The sequence below is a fragment of the Oryx dammah genome, unplaced genomic scaffold (assembly GCF_014754425.2).
Source record: "Oryx dammah isolate SB20612 unplaced genomic scaffold, SCBI_Odam_1.1 HiC_scaffold_4, whole genome shotgun sequence".
Lineage (NCBI taxonomy): Eukaryota > Metazoa > Chordata > Mammalia > Artiodactyla > Bovidae > Oryx > Oryx dammah.
In genome coordinates this window covers 68,882,366-68,904,284 of record NW_024070188.1, presented here as the reverse complement: position 1 = coordinate 68,904,284, position 21,919 = coordinate 68,882,366, and the positions used below count along the sequence as shown (strand labels likewise).

General features: G+C 37.2%; 1 protein-coding gene across 12 annotated transcripts in view; it reads right to left on the bottom strand.

Moving 5' to 3' along the window:
* Positions 1-21,919, bottom strand: part of UTRN (utrophin) — a 547,129-nt gene that overhangs the window by 314,298 nt on the left and 210,912 nt on the right. For all 12 annotated transcript variants that reach the window (XM_040238622.1, XM_040238626.1, XM_040238624.1 and 9 more), the window contains 7 exons: positions 19,543-19,722; positions 15,887-16,015; positions 13,493-13,663; positions 10,927-11,088; positions 10,363-10,500; positions 3,782-3,970; positions 2,740-2,912 (listed from right to left, as the gene is read on the bottom strand). In XM_040238622.1, coding sequence (XP_040094556.1) covers positions 2,740-2,912; positions 3,782-3,970; positions 10,363-10,500; positions 10,927-11,088; positions 13,493-13,663; positions 15,887-16,015; positions 19,543-19,722 — 1,142 coding nt within the window. The remainder of the gene's footprint in view (positions 1-2,739; positions 2,913-3,781; positions 3,971-10,362; positions 10,501-10,926; positions 11,089-13,492; positions 13,664-15,886; positions 16,016-19,542; positions 19,723-21,919) is intronic.

Below are 21,919 nucleotides of genomic sequence, written 5' to 3'. Positions count from 1 at the left end.
AGGGGGGCACAGAGTGTGGCACTGTGTGCACTGGACCTTTTGAAGGAGGTCGCCATTATCTTCATTACCTCCACCATAGTCAAACAACAGGGAGGGATCACAGCCCTGACCATCAACAGCAAACTGGATTAAAAATTTACTAAGCATGGCCCCGCCCATCAGAACAAGACCCAGTTTCCCCCACAGTCAGTCTCTCCCATCAGGAAGCTTCCATAGGCCTCTTATCCTTATCCCTCAGAGGGCAGACAAAATGAAAACCACAATCACAGAAAACTAATCAAACTGATCACATGGACCACAGCCTTGTCTAACTCAATGAAACTATGAGACATGCCATGCAGGGCAAGCCAACATGACAGACCATGGTGGAGAGTTCTGATAAAATGTGGTGTACTGGAGAAGGGAATGGTAGACCAATTCTTGCCTTGAGAACAAGAATTCTTGCCTTTCATACTGTATGAAAGGCAAAAAGATATGACACTGAAAGATGAACTCCCCAGGTCAAGAGGTGCCCAATATGCTACTGAAGAAGAGTACAGAAATAACTCCAGAAAGAATGAAGAGATGGAGCCAAAGCAGAAACAATGCCCGGATGTGGATGTGACTGGTGATGGAAGTTTTGATAGGGATTATATTGAATCTGTAGTTTGCCATGGTTAGTACGTACACTTTAACAATATTAACTCTTCCAATCCATGAGCACAATATATCTTTCCATTTATTTGTTGTTTTCAGTTTCTTTTATTAGTGTCATATCGTTTCCACAGTAAAAGTCTTTCACCTCCTTGGTTTAATTTATACTTGGGTCTTCTATTCACTTTGATGCATTTGTAAACAGGATTTTTTTTCTTAAAGTTCTCTTCCTGAGAGTTTGTTATTAGTGTATATAAATGCAACAGATTTCTGGATATTAATTTTGTATCCCGCAATGTTACTAAATTTATTAGTTCTAGTAGTTTTAGATGGAGTTTTTAGAATTTTCCAAATATAGTATCAGTCTCTTCAGTAAGCAGTGTTGAGGAAACTAGACAGCTACATGTTTAAAAAAAAAAAAAAAAAGGAAACTAGACCATTTTCTCACACTATATTCAAAAGTAAACTCAAAATGGATTAAAGACTTAAGTGTAAGACCTGAAGCCATAAAGCTCCTAGAAGAAAATACAAGCAATATGCTTTTTGATATAGGTCTTAGCAGTATTTGGGGGGATGTGTCTCCTCAGACAAGGACCACAAAAGCAAAACCATACAAATGGGACTACATCAAACTAAAAAGCTTTTGCACAGCAAAGGAAACTATCAACAAAATGAAAGGGCAACCTGCCACCTAAGAAGTTACTTGCAAATGACGTTTGACAAGGGGTTAATACCCAAAATATGTAAAAAACTCACACAACTCAATATCAAAAAATCAAACAATCCAATTAAAAAATGGGCAGAGGCTGAAGAGACATTTCTCCATAGAACATATACAAAAGGCCAACAGGTTCACAAAAAGATGCCCAACGTGTCATTAGGGAAATGCAAATTAAAACCACAATGAAATATCACCTCACACCTGTTAGAAAGACCATCATCAAAAAGGCAAGAAATAGCAAGTGCTAGTTTGGATGTGGAGAAAAGAGAATCCTTGTCCACTAGTGGTAAGAATGTAAATTTGTACAACCACTAAGGAAAACAGTAAAGAGGATCCTCAAAAAATTAAAAATATAACTACCCTATAATCCAGCAATTTCATGTCTGAGAATACATCCAAAGAAAATGAAAACTAACTTTAAAAGATATCTGCACCTTCATATTCATAATAGCTTTACTTACAATAGCCAAGATATAGAAGCAACTTAAATATCCATCAACACATGAATGGATAAAGAAGGGGTGTGTGTGTGTACATACACACAAATATGTATATGTATATGCATATATATATATATATATATATACACTTAGCTGTAGAAAGAATGAAACCTTGTCATTAGCAACAACATGGATAAACCAAAAGGGTATATGCTAAGTGAAATAGGTCAGAGAGAGAAAGACAAATACTGTATGTTTTTACTTATATGTAGAATATAAAAACAAAAGAAACAAATATAACAAAACAGAAGAAGACTCACAGATACAGAGAACAAACTAGTTATCACCAGAGGAGAAAAGGGTAAGTGGAATGGGCGACACAGATAGGGAAGGATTAAGGGAAACAAACTACTAGTATAAAATAAACATGTTACAGAGATTTAACGCACAGCACAGGAGATCAGTCCTGGGTGTTCACTGGAAGGACTGATGCTAAAGCTGAAACTCCAATACTTTGGCCACCTCATGTGAAGAGTTGATTCATTGGAAAAGACCCTGATGCTGCGAGGGATTGGGGGCAGGAGGAGAAGGTAACGACAGAGGATAAGATGGCTGGATGGCATCACCAACTCGATGCACATGAGTTTGGGTAAACTCTGGGAGTTGGTGATGGACAGGGAGGCCTAGCGTGCTGTAATTCATGGAGTTGCAAAGAGTCAGACACGACTGAGCAACTGAATTGAACTGAACTGAACTGAACTGAACAGGGAATATAGTCTATAATATTGTAATAATTTGTATCTTACATAATATATAAAAATATTGAATCACATGTTGTTCACCTGAAACATAATATTGTAACTCAATTGTGCTTCAATAAAAATAAAGTACATATGAATTTACAGGTCTTTTAAACAATTAAATATTAATTTAATTTGCACATACCCTTTACGATCATTGTACATTCTATTAATTCTGTCCCATTTTGCATTCAACTGAGTAAGTGTATCCCGAATCTGAATGGCTTCAGGTCCGGAAGCTTCAAGGATAACATCTGGTTGTTTTTCATGAATGACTGCAATCTGCTCTCCGAGTTTGTCCAGTTGATCTTTGATATTCTACAAAAATGTTTTCATAAATTAACAAAAGCCAGCAAAGAGATATAAGAATGGAATCACAAGAGACCAAAAATTTATATTGAACAAGTTACTTAAAAATAATGAGACATAATTGCTGCTCATCAAAACTGGAAACTTTTAAAAAAAATAATATCCAGTACAGGCCAAAGCATGAGGTATGCTACATAATATCCTAACAGCAGGGAAAAACATCCTGTGATGTCCAAAGAGGCAATTGTACAGGACATAAAAAGCTTTAATAATATTCTGTAAAGGTAATGAAGTGTTTTAAAGCTAGAAATTACATATACTTTCAAACATCTAATAATGCTAATTTAAATAACAAAACTGAGTTACCAGATAAACCTATCAACTCTATCAGCATTTATTATGACATGATACAAAAATGCAATCAAAATATATGAGTCTTGATGATATCAAATAGTTTTTGCAAATTACCTGAAAACTTTCAGACCCCTAATTAACTTACAATCAACATGATATTCCATTTCCAACCACTAGACAATCAAATAGTTCCAGGTGGTAAGATAAATGCTGACATTTCACATCAAATGACAATCAAGTTTCCAATATAGGAATAAAATTTGTGCATGTGTTTGACTTTAAAATATCTCTGATGTTGCCAAAAACACTGTGTACATTTAAAAATCCATACCAACTATTAATAAATTAAAATGTTTGACAGCATTTCATTGGCAGTATAGGAAAAGTTTGTTTTTCATACATATTACTAATTCCTTGGCACAAATGTAAAAGGCTAAAGACCATTTAAGTAGGTACAGTGACAAATTCCTTGCTTTATTTCTATATTAACTGCAGGTATTCAAATGTACTGCCTGGATATTTACCTTCAGAGAATCTTCCTGAAAGGAGAATTCTTCATAGACAACAGAGCTTAGCTCTGGAGTATTAAGTGATAATTCAACATCATCCATGGAAAGTAAAACTTTGTTAATTTCAACCAGATAATCTGCGGGAAGGGGTGGTGATCTAATTCCAGAAGCGAGCTGACTTGTTCTCTGTTGAATAGGGACTGCCTGTATAGACATCAATAATAGCAATACACATCTCTTAGAATATCCCTATAATGAACAGCAGTAAATAAAAAACTTTTAAAAAATTCAACATTATTTTGTGGAGAAATTTAATACCATAAGCAGAAATTTTAAAACTTGCTTTAATTTTTTAAAAGTTTCCCTGCACTGCTATGGAAACCATTAACAATCTCTCTGTAGCCTGCTGTTAAAAGGCTTAAATAAGCTGTTAATGCTTGAAAGGATTTTCTTTAAGACTTACACCACTAAACTCATTTAGAAACTAGGAAAGCATAATGACTCCTTTCCAAAGTTATTGAAGAAATGAGAATATGCTGCAAATCATGAAATCCTGTATGAAATAAAAATTTTAATACCATTGTTATTATTAATAATAATAATACCATTATTATTACACTCTATTTTTTTTTTAATTTCACAATTAGATTAAACACTTCTGGGCCTTGCTGGTGAAAAAGCAAATAAGGGTGAAACATGTATTTGTAATATAAATTGCAAATGCAATGGGAGGTTTAATTAAAATAATATCCAGGCAATTCAGTATATAATCTTAATCTTTGAGAACAATAAAACACAATATGAATGCCCTACATAAGACGACAGGTCCTATGATGGTAAATTCATACAGGTTCTAACTTAGGTGCACAATTATTTATCCTAGTGTAGTATTTTCTGTATCCTCTAATCAGAGCTTTCTAATCAGTAAAGTGCTCTCTGGGATAGGCCATTAGTCCCTGGGTTCAAGTCCTTTACTCTTTGACAGCTACCATTTAATAATTGCTGTCTATTGCTTGCCAATGGTCAAAGAACATCTGACTCATGAATTAGGGTAGTTTCCTTGACACTTTCATCAGATTTCTATATTGAACTTCTGAAAAGTGGTCCTCCTCTGAAAACTCAAAGATGACACTGAAAGGCTTTCCTGGTGGCTCGGTAGTAAAGAATCCACCTGCCAATGCAGGAGACACAAGTTTGATCGTTAATCCAGGAAAATCCCACATGCTATGGAGCTGCTAAGCCTGAGTGCCACAACTGCTGAACCTGTGCTCTAAAGCCTGAAGTTGCAACTACTGAGCCCATGTGCCGAAACTATAGCAGCTCCTGCACTATAGAGCCAGTGCTTGGCAACAAGAGAAACCACTGCAATGAGAAACCCACACACCATAACTAGAGAAAAAGGATGTGCAGCAAAAGATCCAGTACTACCCAAAATAAATAAATAATTTTTTTAAAAAGATGACAGTGAAAACGGTCATAACTAAAAATGGTTACAATTCCTAAATGAGACCTAAAACCAAGATTAAAAACAGTGAATGATTAGGATGGTGTTGACTCTTACAGTCTGCATTTATCTGTCTCCTCCAATTTGATAAACTGACTTTCACCAATTGACAGGCAGTCCTGGGTAGCCAAGTGAGAAGCAAGTCCACTGATTTCTTAACTGTATCCACAGGTTTGTTTCTACCTGACACTAATATTAATTTTATCTAACGCCACACATTCAAATTTCAGTCAGAAAACATGTCTAGGTATTTACTTGTATGTCTAAGAAGGCAAACTATACATTTTAAGTAAATATAAAAGAAGGCTGAAAAAAAAATGTGTACACTCAGGAACCAATTTTAATAAAAAGATGTGAAATATTTCTTAACAATATCTTTTTTCAGATTTTAATTTTAAACAGGCCAATTTTTTGGCACATCATAAAAGGAAACTCAGTTGTTCCTCTTCTTAACTTTAAGGAAAAAGCAAAAAGACACAAAGAAAGTACTTAACAGGTTGAGTAATCACAGCAAAAGAGTTAAAAAACAGGGACCTGTTCCTCTACTTGGCTTTTGCATCTATCAACCAGTGTCTTGCTCAGAGAGCCTCTGTTTTTTCAAGACCAAAAATTACTCCAGGCCTCCAGCTATATTTGATCTGTGCTTGTAGGACATTCAACTTTATAGTATTTTCCTCATCAGCAACACTAAACATCATACGCCAGATTGTCTTTTTCAATCTGCAATGTTGGATGACTGGTGAGAGTGACTTGTATGCCTTAACAACCACTACAAGGCGAGGAAATCTGTGCTGTTTCTTCAGTTATACAACAGACTGTGATTCTGCAAGGTCACATGTATCCGATTCAAAGTGAACTGGGCAGGTCAATTGGTATTGTAAATAGAAAATTCAAAGGGTTTTTCTTTAAAAAAAAAAAAATTGTTCATTAAACACTGTATTCTATTAATGCATACATGCATGCTCAGTCACTTCAGTTATGTCCCACTCTTTGTGACCCCCTGGACTACAGCCCACCAGGCTCTTCTGTCCATGAGACACTCCAGGCAAGAATACTGGAGTGGCTTGCCATGGCCCCTCCAGTGGATCTTACCAACCCAAGGGCCAAAACCAAGTCTCCTGCATCTCCGGCAGATTTTTTACCCACTGAGTCACCTGGAAGGCCTTTCTATTAACACTATACACATAATCTAGGATTTCCTGAGTGAGCCTCTGTACCCTTGCAGAAGCAGCAAGGCCATCCAAGATTCAAATATAAGCTTACTATATTCCCCAAATAGGTGTTATCCCAAGAGAGTGATCAATCAAAACACCCAAGGAGAAAAATAACATCCTCAAGATCTAACCTAGACTTTACTTCTCAATATTTTTATTTTTAAAGAATTCAGCTAGAACACAGAAATACAGATATATACAAGGTAGCACTAAAATTAGACAGTACTACATGACGCACCTCATGTCATATTGCAACCTAAATTCCAGATACATTAAAAAAATTTATTTTAAATGACACTTTACAAACATGTCCCATGGGCAGAGGAGCCTGGCAGGCTATTGGCCATGGGGCCCAAGAGTCGAACATACCTTAGCAACTAAACCATTACCACTATTACAAACGTTTTCGAAGTTTTGTTTTTATCAACCATAGGGAAAACTTGGGGCTTCCCTAGTGGTTCAGACAATAAAGAATCTGCCTGCAATGCAGGAGATCTGAGTTTGATTCCTGGGTCCAAAAGATCCCCTGGAGAAGAGAATGGCAACCTATTCCAGTATTCTTGCCTGGAGAATTCCATGGACAGAGGAGCTTGGCAAGCTACAGTCCATGGGGTTGCAAAGAGATGGACATGACTGAGAACTAACACTAATACACATAGGGAGAACTTGGAACTAAACAGAGTTGAACATTCATCAACTCTCTGGAGGATAAGCACAATTTAAAAAAAAAAAAACTCAAGAAGGAAAAACCTAGTCACATGTGGCTAAACAAAAATTTTAAATGGCTGTACATTAAAAGTAGAACAATCAAAAGATAAAAATCCATAAGATGATACTTTTAAAGCAAATATGATAAGGTTAATAGGTTTAGTTTATGAAGATCTAGCATATAATTTAAAATAGCAATACCCTATTAATTTAAGCACATGAGAAAAGGACATTCAATATATATTTCAAATAAGAAAATGAGTCCTTTTTTGAGTTTACATTCATAATTTTTTAAAAGCCACCTATATCACTTTGTAGAAGAAACCATGTGAAAGGCAGATGATGAAAAGGGAAATGCTAGGAGCCCCTCTGTGCTCTCAGGGAAGTCTCTGGAAGCCTCTGACCTGAGGGGTTATTTATATTTTAAATACGGACGGAAGAGAAGGAGGCACTGAGGATGAGTGTGATCTTGACTGAAAGCTTAATGTCCCTTCCCTGACAAAAACTAAGGACGCTGACTATGATGTGTCAATGTAGATTTATCGGATTTATCGGTTGTAACACACATACCGCTCTCGGGCGGGATGTGGATAAAGGAAGAGGCTGTGTAGGTATTGGGGGTGAAGGGACAGGGTGTATGCAGAAACTCGTTGCTGTGAACCCAAAGCTGCTCTAAAAAATAACATCTATTTAAAAAAAAATCAAACAAGAAATTTAATATTCCTTTGCAACAGGCTCTGGTTCCCCACCGCCTGTCACCTCCTTTTTTCGCACTAGGCTCTGGTTCCCCACCGCCTGTCACCTCCTTCCATTTTCTCTCTCCACCAATCTCCACCTGATTCTCTGCTCACCCCTCTTCCTATTTCCAACCTGATTTCATAAGGAGGTTGAAGTGAAAAGTGAAGAGAAGGTGTCAGTAGCTCAGTCAGTCCACCTCTGCGACCGCATGGACTGTAGCCCACCAGGCTCCTCGCTCCAGGGGATCCTCCAGGCCAGAATACTGGAGTGGGTAACCATTCCCTTCTCCAGGGGATCTTTCCAACTCAGAGATCAAACCCAGATCTCACTGCAGGCAGATTCTTTACCATCTGAGTCACCAGGGAAGCCCAATAATGAGGTTAATCCGAATGAAAACTCACTGAGGAGGAAGCGAAAGCATTTTTTCAGCTAAAATCCTTCCCATGCTCCAGCTTTCTGTAGGTGCACACACCACCCAATCCTTTCTAGGCCCTTTTCCCCACCTCCTCTCATCCACATAAACTTTTTCAAATCATTTAACCGGGGGTAAAATATTGCCCATAGCATGCAGTGGTTCACTGCTCACCCAAAAAAAGAGAAAAGAAAGAAAAGGAAAGGAAACAAGTCCTGTAAACTGGTGGTCCTCAATGCTGACTGTACCTTAGACTCATCTATAAAGTTTTCTTTTTCAAGTCTCCACACCTAGGCACAGCCTAAAAGAATTTGATTTAACTGGTTTGAGGCTTGATTTTATTTAAGCTACTCAAGGGATTCTAATGTTCACAGTTAACAGTTTTAAAAACTATAGATTTGAAGAAGAATATAGGTCAATGTAAGAGGGAAAAAAATGCTTTAATATTTTTAAATCATTTTATTTATAATAACTAATGTTAGTGAAATAAAAATGAAGCCACTCTGTAATAGTATACATTAGGACTTTCAAAAAGCAAACGTATTTATGTATTAAAAGTCTAAAAATTATCTCTATTTTAGATCATTAATGATTTCTGATTTGGGGCCCAAAGATGAAGTTCCAGAGTTTAAAGATACCTTTAAAAGCAACAATGAAACAAACAACTATAATATAATCTAAAAGATGTTAGAAATAAAAATGGAAACAAGTCTTAAGAGACAACATATTTTTAAGATAAAATAAGAAGATAAAACTCACACCAGGGAATGACAATAAAATTAGCAAGATTCCAGAAGTACTAAGGCACCAGTTGAGAAAGGTAGAAAAACCCAATATAGCTATACTATATGGGGAATGACAGTGAATCACAGAGGTGGCAGAGGTCAAACCAAAGCCTCCATAAATCATTACAGTCACAAATCTTATACCTAAAGCTTCTTCTGCGTTTCACAATATTCCTGAACAAGTTCTTTGGAATAGGAATCGTATGATCAGCCATAACTTGGGGGATGAGGAATAATCCTGAGAAAAATACAGAAGGTGGGCTGGAGCTATGGAAAGCTTGGGGAATAGCTAATAGGTAAAAATCACAGGAGTCTGAATTATGGAAGGGATACGGGACTTAGGAAGTTACTTTCCCAGGTTCATAAAACAAGTAACTGGTAGAACTGGATCCAACTGCCGGTTTAGGCCCGTATCTTATTTCATTTGGACCTACTAGTTTTAATCCTTCCTCAATGGGGTGTGAGGCACAAAGCTTATGAGGAACAGGAAATGACTGAGAAGATTTTGAGGTTTCTATCTTGAGAATGGGTAGTTTTGAACAGTAATTAACTAAGATAGAGAATAAAGCAGGAAATGGGTTAGGGGGAGTGAGAGGGCTAGTTCAACTTGGAACCTGTTACAAGGCAGCAGTATAAACAGATGGAGACATCCAACAGACAGCAAGCCAAGAAACCTGCATCTTCTCATAGATTCCAACATCATCAACAAAAACTGGTTCTAGGATTAACTAACAGACCTCTAAGGAACACCAGCATATTTACAATGCAGCTGCAAAGATGGCCACTGAAAAGGGAGCTGCTGGTGAATCTTTTTCTAGAATATAAATCATATTTTATCAAAGTCACAAATTTAGTTATTTGCAAGCTAGAATTTTTTTTAATGTGGTCAAGACCTCCACACATAAAATACAGAACTGAAGGAGGAAGTCATACCCCAAAGGTTTAAAACATTATCAGAAATCCAAAAGGGATGTCCTATAATGAAGTGTCATGTTTCTATTTTCTTAGTGTTGCCTCACCCAAAAATATAAACCTATATAGCAATACACACTAGAAAGAAGGAAATACCATTGCAATTGGTTTGTTTCGAGACATCGTTGATTTGATGTCTCATTGATTTGAGAAATCATTTCTCAAGTGATTTGAGAAATCATTTGATTTGCAACATCAAGCATCTGAATGGCAAGAGCTGAAAAAGTTATTTAAGTGGAAAAGAATCTCCCCCATGACAATACCTTAGTTTTGTTGTATCTTGTGTGCAAAAGTAGTAACTGCAAACGGATCTTTTCTTTTTTAGTATCTTCCATAGGTTGATGCAACATTTGTTCTCCTCTTTGTAGAACGTCCTCAATCTGGGCTCTCTCCTCATCCATCTGAATGTTTGAAAGATATAAATTACTCAAAAGAAAAAAGCACAAGGTCAATTACTATTAGTTCCAAGCAGAACCAACCTACAAAGTATAGTATAGTCAACATATGTTTATCTGAATGATACACAACAAATGTTTGTGTTTTTCTTAAAATGTTTTATATATGAAGTTAAAATAGTTCATAAAGACTGCTAGTTTAGAAGTTAAATAGAGCTAAGATAACACTATCGTCAGAAAATATGTCTATTTTTTTTCAAATATTCTGTAAATCACATGACAAATCTTCCATTGACACTTTGCAGAAAATCACATTTAAATCTGTTCTATCATGTTTGGCAGATATCTGGGTAAACATCATTAGTGTAAAGATGTAATTAACAGAGAAGAAAAGTAACAACACCATGGTTTTTAAAATCTCCTTCAACCAACCTTTTCATCTTCATCACTGGATTCCAAGTGTTTTTCCATAACTTTTAACATATTATCTATGTCATTTTCTAATTTTTCCAAGTCAGAGAAAGGCACACCAATTTCAAATGCTTCCGTGGTGACCAGACACGGATATGATAACGGTTCCTGGCCAATTAGCAACTGTGGAGGGAAAAATGCTCTTGAAAAGACGGTCTTAACTTGACCTATCACCACTAATCAGTGTCAAGAAAGAACTAACATTTATTTGAATTGACTTTAGTTTATTCATTCACACAGCAATAATTTTACCAACTTGGGCATCTCTGATTACCACGTTCTCCAAACTCCAGCCACAGATGTGAAGTAGTGTGCAAGTGACCCTGACTGCCTGGAGTGTGTGGGGGGCATTCTAGGACCACAAACAAACACATCAGTAGACAGTGCCGTGATGCAGAAGCCACCCTGCCTTGGCCACAGAGAGAAAGAAAGACCACCTCCTAATACAGGAACACCCCAAAGAATGACTCCCAATTAATGTTTTCCAGTACGGGGCCCCTTGGACTGTGATACCCAAACTTCAAAAAAGTATATCTTTCTCAATGCAGTACTTTCAGACAATATCTATATAGAAATAGACTCTTGAGAGTCCCTTGGACTGCAAGGAGATCCAACCAGTCCATTCTGAAGGAGATCAACCCTGGGATTTCTTTGGAAGGAATGATGCTAAAGCTGAAACTCCAGTACTTTGGACACTTCATGAGAAAAGTTGACTCATTGGAAAAGACTCTGATGCTGGGAGGGATTGGGGGCAGGAGGAGAAGGGGACGACAGGATGAGATGGCTGGATGGCATCACTGACTCAATGGACGTGAGTCTGAGTGAACTCTGGGAGTTGGTTATGGACAGGGAGGCCTGGCATGCTGCGATTCATGGGGTCGCAAAGAGTTGGACATGACTGAGCAACTGAACTGAACTGAAAATCAATGTGTGTGCATGCTGAGTCGCTTCAGTCGTGTTTCACTCTTCATGACCCTATGGACTGCAGCCCACCAGGCTCCTTGGTCCATGGGATTCTCCAGGCCAGAATACTGTAGTGGGTTGCCATGCCCTGTCTCCAGAAGATCTTCCCAACCCAGGGATCGAACCCATGTCACCTAAATCTCCTGCAATGCAGGCAGATTCTTTACCACTGAGCCACTGGAGAAGTCCAAAATCAATGTAACAACTTTAGAAAAATGAAATGCAGGAAAACTGGCAGTGTTGACTGAACGTGGGGAAGCTAGCAACCTCTCTGGAAAAGTCTATTTAACAGCATTTATATGAACAACTTTCACAACAATTCCAAGGAATTCTACGCAGTGATCCTAAGGGCATATTAAGACACAAGCAAAAAGACATGAGTAAGAGAATTTTAACAAGACAATATTTATAAAAGCACAATAAAAGTGGAAAACTGACTTAAAAACCACAACAGATCATATAATTTAATACCTGTTAAAAAACCTTGTCAAAGGAGAACACAAAACAATATAAAAATGTTGATACTTTAATATCACATACATATAAGAATATAAACACATGCCAAATGTTAAAAAATTATTTATGGGAAAAATAATCATTTTCTTTGTACTTTCTTCCAATCCTCCTCCTATGTCTCCTATATTACTCTTTTACATTTGTAGAAAAATCTCCCATAGAGCTACTGAAAAGACTAAATAAGTAAGCTTAGGTCACAAGGTAAGGAAGGCAAGAGTTAAAGCAAGATTTTTGTTTGTTTTCTTTAAGTTGCAAATAATCTAAATATATTCTTAAGCTATAAAAGATAGTTTGGTCTATTACATCGGATATTTTGGGATTCCCTGGTGGCTCAGTGGGAAGAATCTGCCTGCAAATACAGGAGATCCAGGTTTGATTCCTGGGGCAGGATGATCCCCTGTAGAAGGAAATTGTAACCCATTCTGGTATCCTTGCCTGGGAAATCCCATGGACAGAGGTGCCTGGTGGGCTGTAGTCCATGGGGTTGCAGAGTCAGATAAGACTTAGCGACTAAATGGCAACAACATCAGATATTTCAAAACAAAGCAAAGTTAGAGAATATTTACTTCCTACAAAAATGAGGACCCTCCTCTTAGATAATTTGAATACTTGAAACATTTTCTCAAATGGGTTATTTTCTTTAATTTCTTAGATTCTCTCCTTCATTTGGACAATCATAAATAAGAACAAATGCTCAATCAAAGAAAAGTGATAAAACAGTTTCATTTAATTTTTTGTTGTATATATCATATAATTGAGGCTTCCCAGGTGGCGCTAACAGTAAAGAACCTGCTTGCCAATACAGGTAGATATGAGACGTGGGTTCAATCCCTGGGTGGGGAAGATCCCCTGGTGAAAGGCATGGCAACCTACTCCAGTATTCTTGCTTGGAGAATCCCATAGACAGAGGAGCTTGGCAGGTTACATTCCATAGGGTCGCAAAGAGTTGGACACGACTGAAGCAACTTAGCATGAGCACCATATAATTATCTACCATTCAGCTACATATCTACAAGAAATAGTTTTATATAAAAACATAATCACTTACTTTGGCACTTCTGATATGTTGAGAGACCTTTTCAAAATTTCTGTTCAATTCAGCTAATTTTGGTTCTACAAGCTCCCGGCTTGAGCCTCCACGTGCACTCATCAAAACAACAGCTTGATCTTGGACGTTTTGTACTTGGAGATTGACATCATCCATCTCAGAGAGTAAACGCTAATTGTAAGAAAGCACGAAATTATCACATGGGAAAAATCAAAACCAAACATGGGTGCAGTGCTAACTGGGAAGTAAAGGGAGCTTAAACAAATGTCTGAGACTTATAGTAAGAGACTTCCGTACCATCAATTTGAATAAGAGCTGTTCATATATTTAACTAGAGAGAGAGAGACTCATTCATGCTATATGGGAAGCATTTTAAACTACTCCCAGTTTATATAAAACTTTACTTTATAATTGAATAGTCTATAAGATTTATTGTGTCATTTCCTCAACCATCTTATTCTAAGAATTGCAAGGTTTCTTGAGGCTGATAAAAGATTAAGTAGCAAGGAACAGACTTTAACTTCTTTTCCCCCTAGAAATCTTGTTTACCACCATCCCCCTTTTCTTGGTGAAGGTAAACTGATTTGGAAGAGAGTTGAATAGTAACATTTAGTTTTTAACTAAAATGTACAACAACATTACGCAGTTTCCTCTGGCTAATTTCATAATGGTCATTAAATTCATTTTCAGGCCTAAGAAAGGGATGCAAATACCTGCCTCAATTCCTACTTCATTCATAAGTTTTTGAAGAGTGCTGGAATTCTCTCAGAAGTATGGCTATGAGTACATTTTGAGTGAAGTACCAGCTTATCTGTATGTATCTATAAATTCTGCAAATGTTTTCCTGGTGATTACAAGAATGAAGGATACTGCAAGGCACTCAATGATCTAAGACATGGAGCCTAATCCACTGTTCTGAAGAATCTGTGCTTGCTTGTTATGGTGGCTGAGAGAAAATAAGTAGTTTGAGGAAGTAGTTTTTAAATTAGTGTATGTAGGTAGAAACAGGAGATCAGCTTAACTATGGAACTTTAGAATGTGTTCTCTTGCATCTAAATCTGATTGTCATATTAAAAAAAAAAACAGCCACTGCTTGTCTCAAATTTTGCTAGTTATGTAGAGATTCTTGAAATTCTCTTTAAGAAAAATCAAGCGGAAAGAAATAAACACTTTGCAGATAGGTCTTGGCTTTCATGAAAAATTGTCTAAAGGTTATGTTAAACATATGTTAGTGATTTAATAAATGTAATAAATTTAATAAATTCACTAAAAGTATAGTCCTGGAAATAAAGAAAATGTAGTGAAGAAAGAAAACTACCTCATTCTTTAAAGGTTTATAGATGCCTAATTAAACACTCTAAAATGGTTTTGTTTCATATAAACCATCTGGTGTGAAAAAGCTCTGTAACATCTAAAGGACCTGAAATAATTGTTATTTTGCTGGCAACAGACACATTCTTTATTGTTTGCAGGTTCCTCATCAAATCTTTAATTATGCAGTGTTTCCTGTCATCAATAAACAACGTGAAGGGGAAAAAAAGATTCATTCAGTGATGTCTGCAAAAAGTTGCCTGAGTATATTTGTAACCCAGAATTCAACTGTTCATCCATATCTGATGTGTCAGAGAGTTCCAAAGAAGGATTGGTGGGGCCTGAGCAGTAGATAGAAAAGATTTCCCAGGGGGAATTCTTAAAAGTTAGGTCTGACCTTCAACTTTGAAACAAAATGTAAAAACACAGGAAAGAATAAGGGCTACTCTTAGAAATTTTCTGAGACTCTGGAGTTCCCAAGACAACAAGTTCTTCTTTGCTTATCACCAGTGCGTAAGAGTATCAAGAAGCTGAGCAAAGTGAAGAAGTCTGCCATACTGCACTTCTGAAAAAGTGTACTATCTTCTTATTCACAGCAGATCCCTCTGAAAAGCTGGGTTGGTGGGGAATATGCACCAAGAAATGAAAGCCAAATATTCATTATGAAGTCAGTTTTGCTCTAACTTTCTGTACTGCCACCAAATTTTGCAAGTCATGAAAAAAATAACTAAGAATGCACTTTTGCTGTTAACTAACGATGCAGCATTCAACTATGCACGATGACAAAATGAAGTATTTTCTGTTTTCCTAGCTTATTAAATTACAATGGAAAAATTATGTTAACAGTCCCATAATGTGGCACTTTTAGATGCCAATTCTTACCTAAAAGGAATGGAACAAAAATTTAGCTAAGACAAAAACCAAAACAAACAAACAAAACGACTCATTCTGCTTATCCCACCAACATAAAAGTTAATAAATCTACTGCATGAGAAGCACATGTGTGCAAGTAACTTGAAGTATTCCTCAAGACAAAGGTGACAGCTAAACCTTCCATTCTCAGAAGTGTTACTGATCTACTACCTTCACAATTTCTTCTCGTTTGCTTGCTGGCTTTTTTTCGATCTCATCCAGTAGTGCTTCAGCTTGATAAAGCCAGGTGCTTATGTGAGCAACATTTCCATCAAATATTTCCAACTGGTTCTGATGGTTCTAGAAAGGAATTAATAAAACACTGATACAACCATATGAAATAATTAAGACAATAATCTTCGAAGACATTTAAAAGGTCTTCAAAGACCTAAGTAATGCTGAATTTCAAGAAGAACTTCTACCTTCCCTCTGCTCTTCCCCAATGGATAAATCTCATTCCAAAAAGTGCACAGCTGTAAAAGTGAAAGTGTTAGTCACTCAGCCGTGTCCGACTTTGCAATCCCATGGACTGTAGCCTGTCAGGCTCCTCTGTCCACGGAATTCTCCAGGCAAGGATACTGGAGTGGGTAGCCATTCCCTTCTCCAGGGGATCTTCCCAACCCAGGGATCAAACCTGAGTCTCCCACATTGCCAGCAGATTCTTTACTGTCTCAGCCACCAAGGAAGCACAGCTGTGGTTGGGTACTTTTTCATTTTAATTTAGACCTCAACATAATGAAAAATTGAAGGCAAAAAGTTCTTTATAAATTTCATTTTCTTTTAATCCCCATTTCTCATTCATATACTACAAATCTTATTGGCCCTGCCTTGATCATATTAGTTAAGAACTCATTTAAGGCAGCAGCAGCATTTAAGTACTAGTAAAAAAGCAATTCAAATATGGTTGAATAGATTTTGCCTACTCAAAGTTTGAGTGCTTGAGGCAGGGCCCATGTCTTTTCACCTCAGTAGCATCAGCACTTAACAAGACACTTGGCATAGATCTCAGTGATATTTCCTGAAGCATAATATAACATGTGATAGAGTTAAATTTGAAAACAGAAGCAAACACTTAAGCCAGTTAAAACAGGGCAGAATTTCTGAGGCAAAAGCAAGAATTTAGAATTTGATCAAAAAGAGTGCAGAAGCTTTATGATGAACTTAACAACTTTTAGAAAATATATTTTATAGGATGAAGGAAGTTTAAAAATAAGCAAATTATTAATCTATAACATGTAAAAATCACTGAAAAGTAAAATGAGAATAAATGACATAAGGAAAGTTTTGACAGTGGTCTGGATTCTAATTAAGAATTGATAAACATCAGACCAAAGCAGGTAAATCAAGCAAAATAGAAAGCTATTATTTGAAAGGAGAATTTAGAAGGTACAGACTACAGAAGACAGAAGTAAGGAACATGAGAATGTGGAATAAAACTAGTTACAATAAAAATGAATATATAAAATAGTTAAAGAACATATTCTATGAGCCAAGATTTCATATTTGTTATTCAACACTTAACAACTTTGTTGCTGCTGTTACTGCTAAGTCGCTTCAGTCCTGTCCGACTCTGTGTGACCCCACAGACGGCAGCCCACAAGGCTCCCCCGTCTCTGGGATTCTCCAGGCAAGAACACTGGAGTGGGTTGCCATTTCCTTCTCCAATGCATGAAAGTGAAAAGTGAAAGTGAAGTTGCTCAGTTGTGTCTGACTCTTAGCGACCTCATGGACTGCAGCTTTCCAGGGTTTTCCTCCATCCATGGGATTTTGCAGGCAAGAGTACTGGAGTGGGGTGCCATTAGATATGTTCTTTTAATTCCATTTTATATATAGGGAAATTAAAACAGTGAAATTAAGTAATTTACACAGGGTTACGAAGATAGTAAGTTGCAGATGAACTCTGAATATGAATCTGACAGGTCAAGACCTAAGCCCACCAACTTCATGCCCTATACATTCTGATTGATTTCAATAAATATTGAAACACATGATAATTTATTCTTCTCTGTTTCTATCCATTACCCAGTAATTCTATGAATTTGGAAAAAGTCCTATCTCAGATATATCTGACAAATAATAATTTATGGATGAGAACTCTTTATAAGGGAGGAGATGGTGATGCTGCTATATAGTATTCATTGCTAGTGTTAATACAAGAGAAACAGAAAACATCATGAAAGTAGAGGGTCACTATTTTCATGAAATACTAGTTAATTGTGTAGTGGTATAACCAAAGATTAATAGCATATAACACTTAACAATTATTATAATTATCATAATAATATCTAAAATTGTGTTTAGTTATATAAGGGCATAATCACAAAAACTGTATGAGGTAAAAATTATAATAATGTCCACTTTACATATGAGAAAACTGAGATTTAGAGAATGCTTAATTTAAGTAACTTGACCAAGATCCTCCAGTTTATAGTCAAAACTTTAACCTGGGCTATCAATATGCAGGTCAGGAAACAACAGTTAGAACTGGACATGGAACAGACTGGTTCCAAATAGGAAAAGGAGTATATCAAGGCTGTATATTGTCACCCTGCTTATTTAACTTATATGCAGAGTACATCATGAGAAATGCTGGGCTGGAAGAAGCACAGGCTGGAATCAAGATTGCCGGGAGAAATATCAATCACCTCGGATATGCAGATGACACTACCCTTAAGGCAGAAAGTGAAGAGGAGCTGAAAAGCCTCTTGATGAAAGTGAAAGAGGAGAGTGAAAAAGTTGGCTTAAAGCTCAACATTCAGAAAATGAAGATCATGGCATCTGGTCCCATCACTTCATGGGAAATAGATGGAGAAACAGTGGAAACAGTGTCAGACTTCATTTTGGGGGGCTCCAAAATCACTGCAGATGGTGACTGCAGCAATGAAATTAAAAGACCTTACTCCTTGGAAGGAAAGTTATGACCAACTTAGATAGCATCTTGAAAAGCAGAGACATTACTTTGCCAACAAAGGTCCGTCTAGTCAAGGCTATGGTTTTTCCAGTGGTCATGTATGGATGTGACAGTTGGACTGTGAAGAAAGCTGAGCGCCAAAGAAATGACGCTTTTGAACTGTGGTGTTGGAGAAGACTCTTGAGAGTCCCTTGGACTGCAAGGAGATCCAACCAGTCCATTCTGAAGGAGATCAACCCTGGGATTTCTTTGGAAGGAATGACGCTAAAGCTGAAACTCTAGTACTTTGGCCACCTCATGTGAAGAGTTGACTCATTGGAAAAGACTCTGATGCTGGGAGGGATTGGGGGCAGGAGGAGAAGGGGACAACAGAGGATGAGATGGCTGGATGGCATCACCGACTCATGAGTCTGAGTGAAGTCCGGGAGTTGGTGATGGACAGGGAGGCCTGGCGTGCTGCAATTCATGGGGTCGCAAAGAGTCGGACACGACTGAGCCACTGAACTGAACTGAACTGAATCCAATATTAGAACCTGTGCCCTTCTTTTAACTAGTACACCTTTTTTAGAACATTAAAAACATTATATATATAGCCTGTAATAGTATGAATATTAAATACAATATTAAGTCATTTAAACTGTAGCCAATAAGTTACATTTAGTAAGATGTTCAAGTACATATTTCTATGTATATCACAAATGGTTTATTACTTAATAGAAATGAAGTATTTTGAACTCTTTCTAGTTATTATCTTTTCAAAGCAAAAGATAAAATGTAGTCTAAATGAAATTAATTCACAAGCAAAACATATTGTGACAAACAGAAAACACAGTTTGGAATTCCAATCCAAGCTGTCTTCATTTTCGCGTTTTCACAGGAGACGCGATCTCGCCATGAGGCTCTTGCTGAAACTCACCATCAGGGTGCTGCACCAATCCTCAGCCCAAGTGCGGACCCGGCTCCACCCAGCACTAAGCACACAGAGCTTCTCTTCCAAGACGGCCTCACCGCCCTCAACCAAGTTCCGCAGGGCAGCACCGCTCTCTGTGATGGCATTCAAATCAGCCTTTCTTTTTTCCAGATCCTTCAGAATATTCTAGAAAATAAAATTTCCAACACCCACTTGATCTTGCAGAACATGATAAAAGTTTACACAGCCATCATTTTTAACATATTTTTCTTCCATACATATACAACTCCCTAGATTCGTCAAAAGTGCACAAGATTCCACAACTTGCTAACATGAGAGTTTTTAAGTTTCAAATAAAAATTAAATATTTAATTACACAAATACCAAAGAATGTAACAATTTTAGATGCGGAAAGGTAATTATTTCATTTATTTTTAAGTATAAATTTATTCAGTTCAGTTCAGTTCAGTTCAGTCTCTCAGTCTGGCCGACTCTTTGAGACCCCATGAATCACAGCACGCCAGGCCTCCTTGTCCATCACCAACTCCCGAAGTTCACTCAGACTCATGTCCATTGAGTCAGTGATGCCATCCAGCCATCTCATCCTCTGTCGTCCCCTTCTCCTCCTGGCCCCAATCCCTCCCAGCATCAGTCTTTTCCAATGAGTCAAAACTCTTTGCATGAGGTGGCCAAAGTACTGGAGTTTAAGCTTCAGCATCATTCCTTCCAAAGAACACCCAGGGCTGATCTCCTTCAGAATGGACTGGTTGGATCTCCTTGCAGTCCAAAGGACTCTCAAGAGTCTTCTCCAGCACCACAGTTCAAAAGCATCAATTCTTCGGCACTTGGCTTTCTTCACAGTCCAACTGTCACATCCATACATGACTACTGGAAAAACAATAGCCTGGACTAGATGGACCTTAGTCGGCAAAGTAATGTCTCTGTTCTTCAATATGCTATCTAAGTTGGTCATAACTTTCCTTCCAAGGAATAAGGCCTTTTAATTTCATGGCTGCAGGCACCATCTGCAGTGATTTTGGAGCCCCCAAAAATAAAGTCTGACACTGTTTCCACAGTTTCCCCATCTATTCCCCATGAAGTGATGGGACCAGATACCATGATCTTCGTTTGCTGAATGTTGCGCTTTAAGCCAACTTATTACACACCAACAATTATCTGCATCATAACTTCACATATGAAGAATCAATTTCATTTTCAGTAACTACAAGCGGGCAAAGCAGGACTACCCCAGAACTCAAAAATCTAAAATACTCATAGTGAATTTATCTCCTTGACTACTACAGGAAACAACTGATGTGCACTATATTTGTTTGCAAGGACTACAACCTGACGTGAAGAACCGACTCATTTGAAAAGACCCTGATGCTGGGAAAGATTGAAGGTGGGAAGAGAGGGGGACAACAGAGGAAGAGTTGGTTGGATGGCATCACCGACTCGATGGACATGAGTCTGGGGAAACTCCATGAGTTGGTGATGGACAGAGAGGCTTGGCGTGTTGCACTCCATGGGGCTGCAAAGAGTCAGACACAACTGAGCGACGGAACTGAACTGAACAGCCCTATAACTAGGTAACTTAACATATAGTCTGTTTATAAACATTACAAAAAATATTTCATCTTAAGTACATCACAGGAAAAGTAGCACATCTAAGCTTTGGTTCTGCAATTGTCACATTATGTAAAGGTAATACTCTGGATGGTATTATAATAACTTGATTCTCACATTTATAAGTTTGACTAGAAAATTTTAAAGAGAATGTAGGGTTCCAAAATTAAAACTGCAAAGTTCTTTCAATCAAAACGTAGCATGCACACATCTACCCTACTGCTGTTGTACCTTTTTAGAATAATATTTAAGTAAATCATTTCAAGAAGCTCAAGTCCACATTTATTCTTACATCATTCAATCACATTTTGAAAGATAAAAATCGCAAGTGAGTCAAGATGTAAGATTCATTTGGCCTCATTAATTACTGGTATATTTATAAAGACATCAAAATATTTCTCTCAATTAAGTGTTCTTCTCCAGCAAGGAGGGGAAAAAAACAGAAAAACAGAATACCCAGAGCCATGCTCTCTTCAGTTATTAACTTTCTACATTCCTTCAGTGGCTATGGACTGATTGGCTACAGTAGTCTTTAAAAACTATAAGAAATAATTAATTACATGCAACTAAATTTAAACAGTACACAAACTATGTTAATATATTTTATTGTAAAGAAAATGGCTACACCGAAAATGCTGATTTTTAAGCTATGGAATAAAAACATTATGTTCTGGAATGAAGATGCTATTTAAATTTTGCAGTGGAAAATATAATTTTATAGTGGTGGAATGGAGAAGGCAATGTCAACCCACTCCAG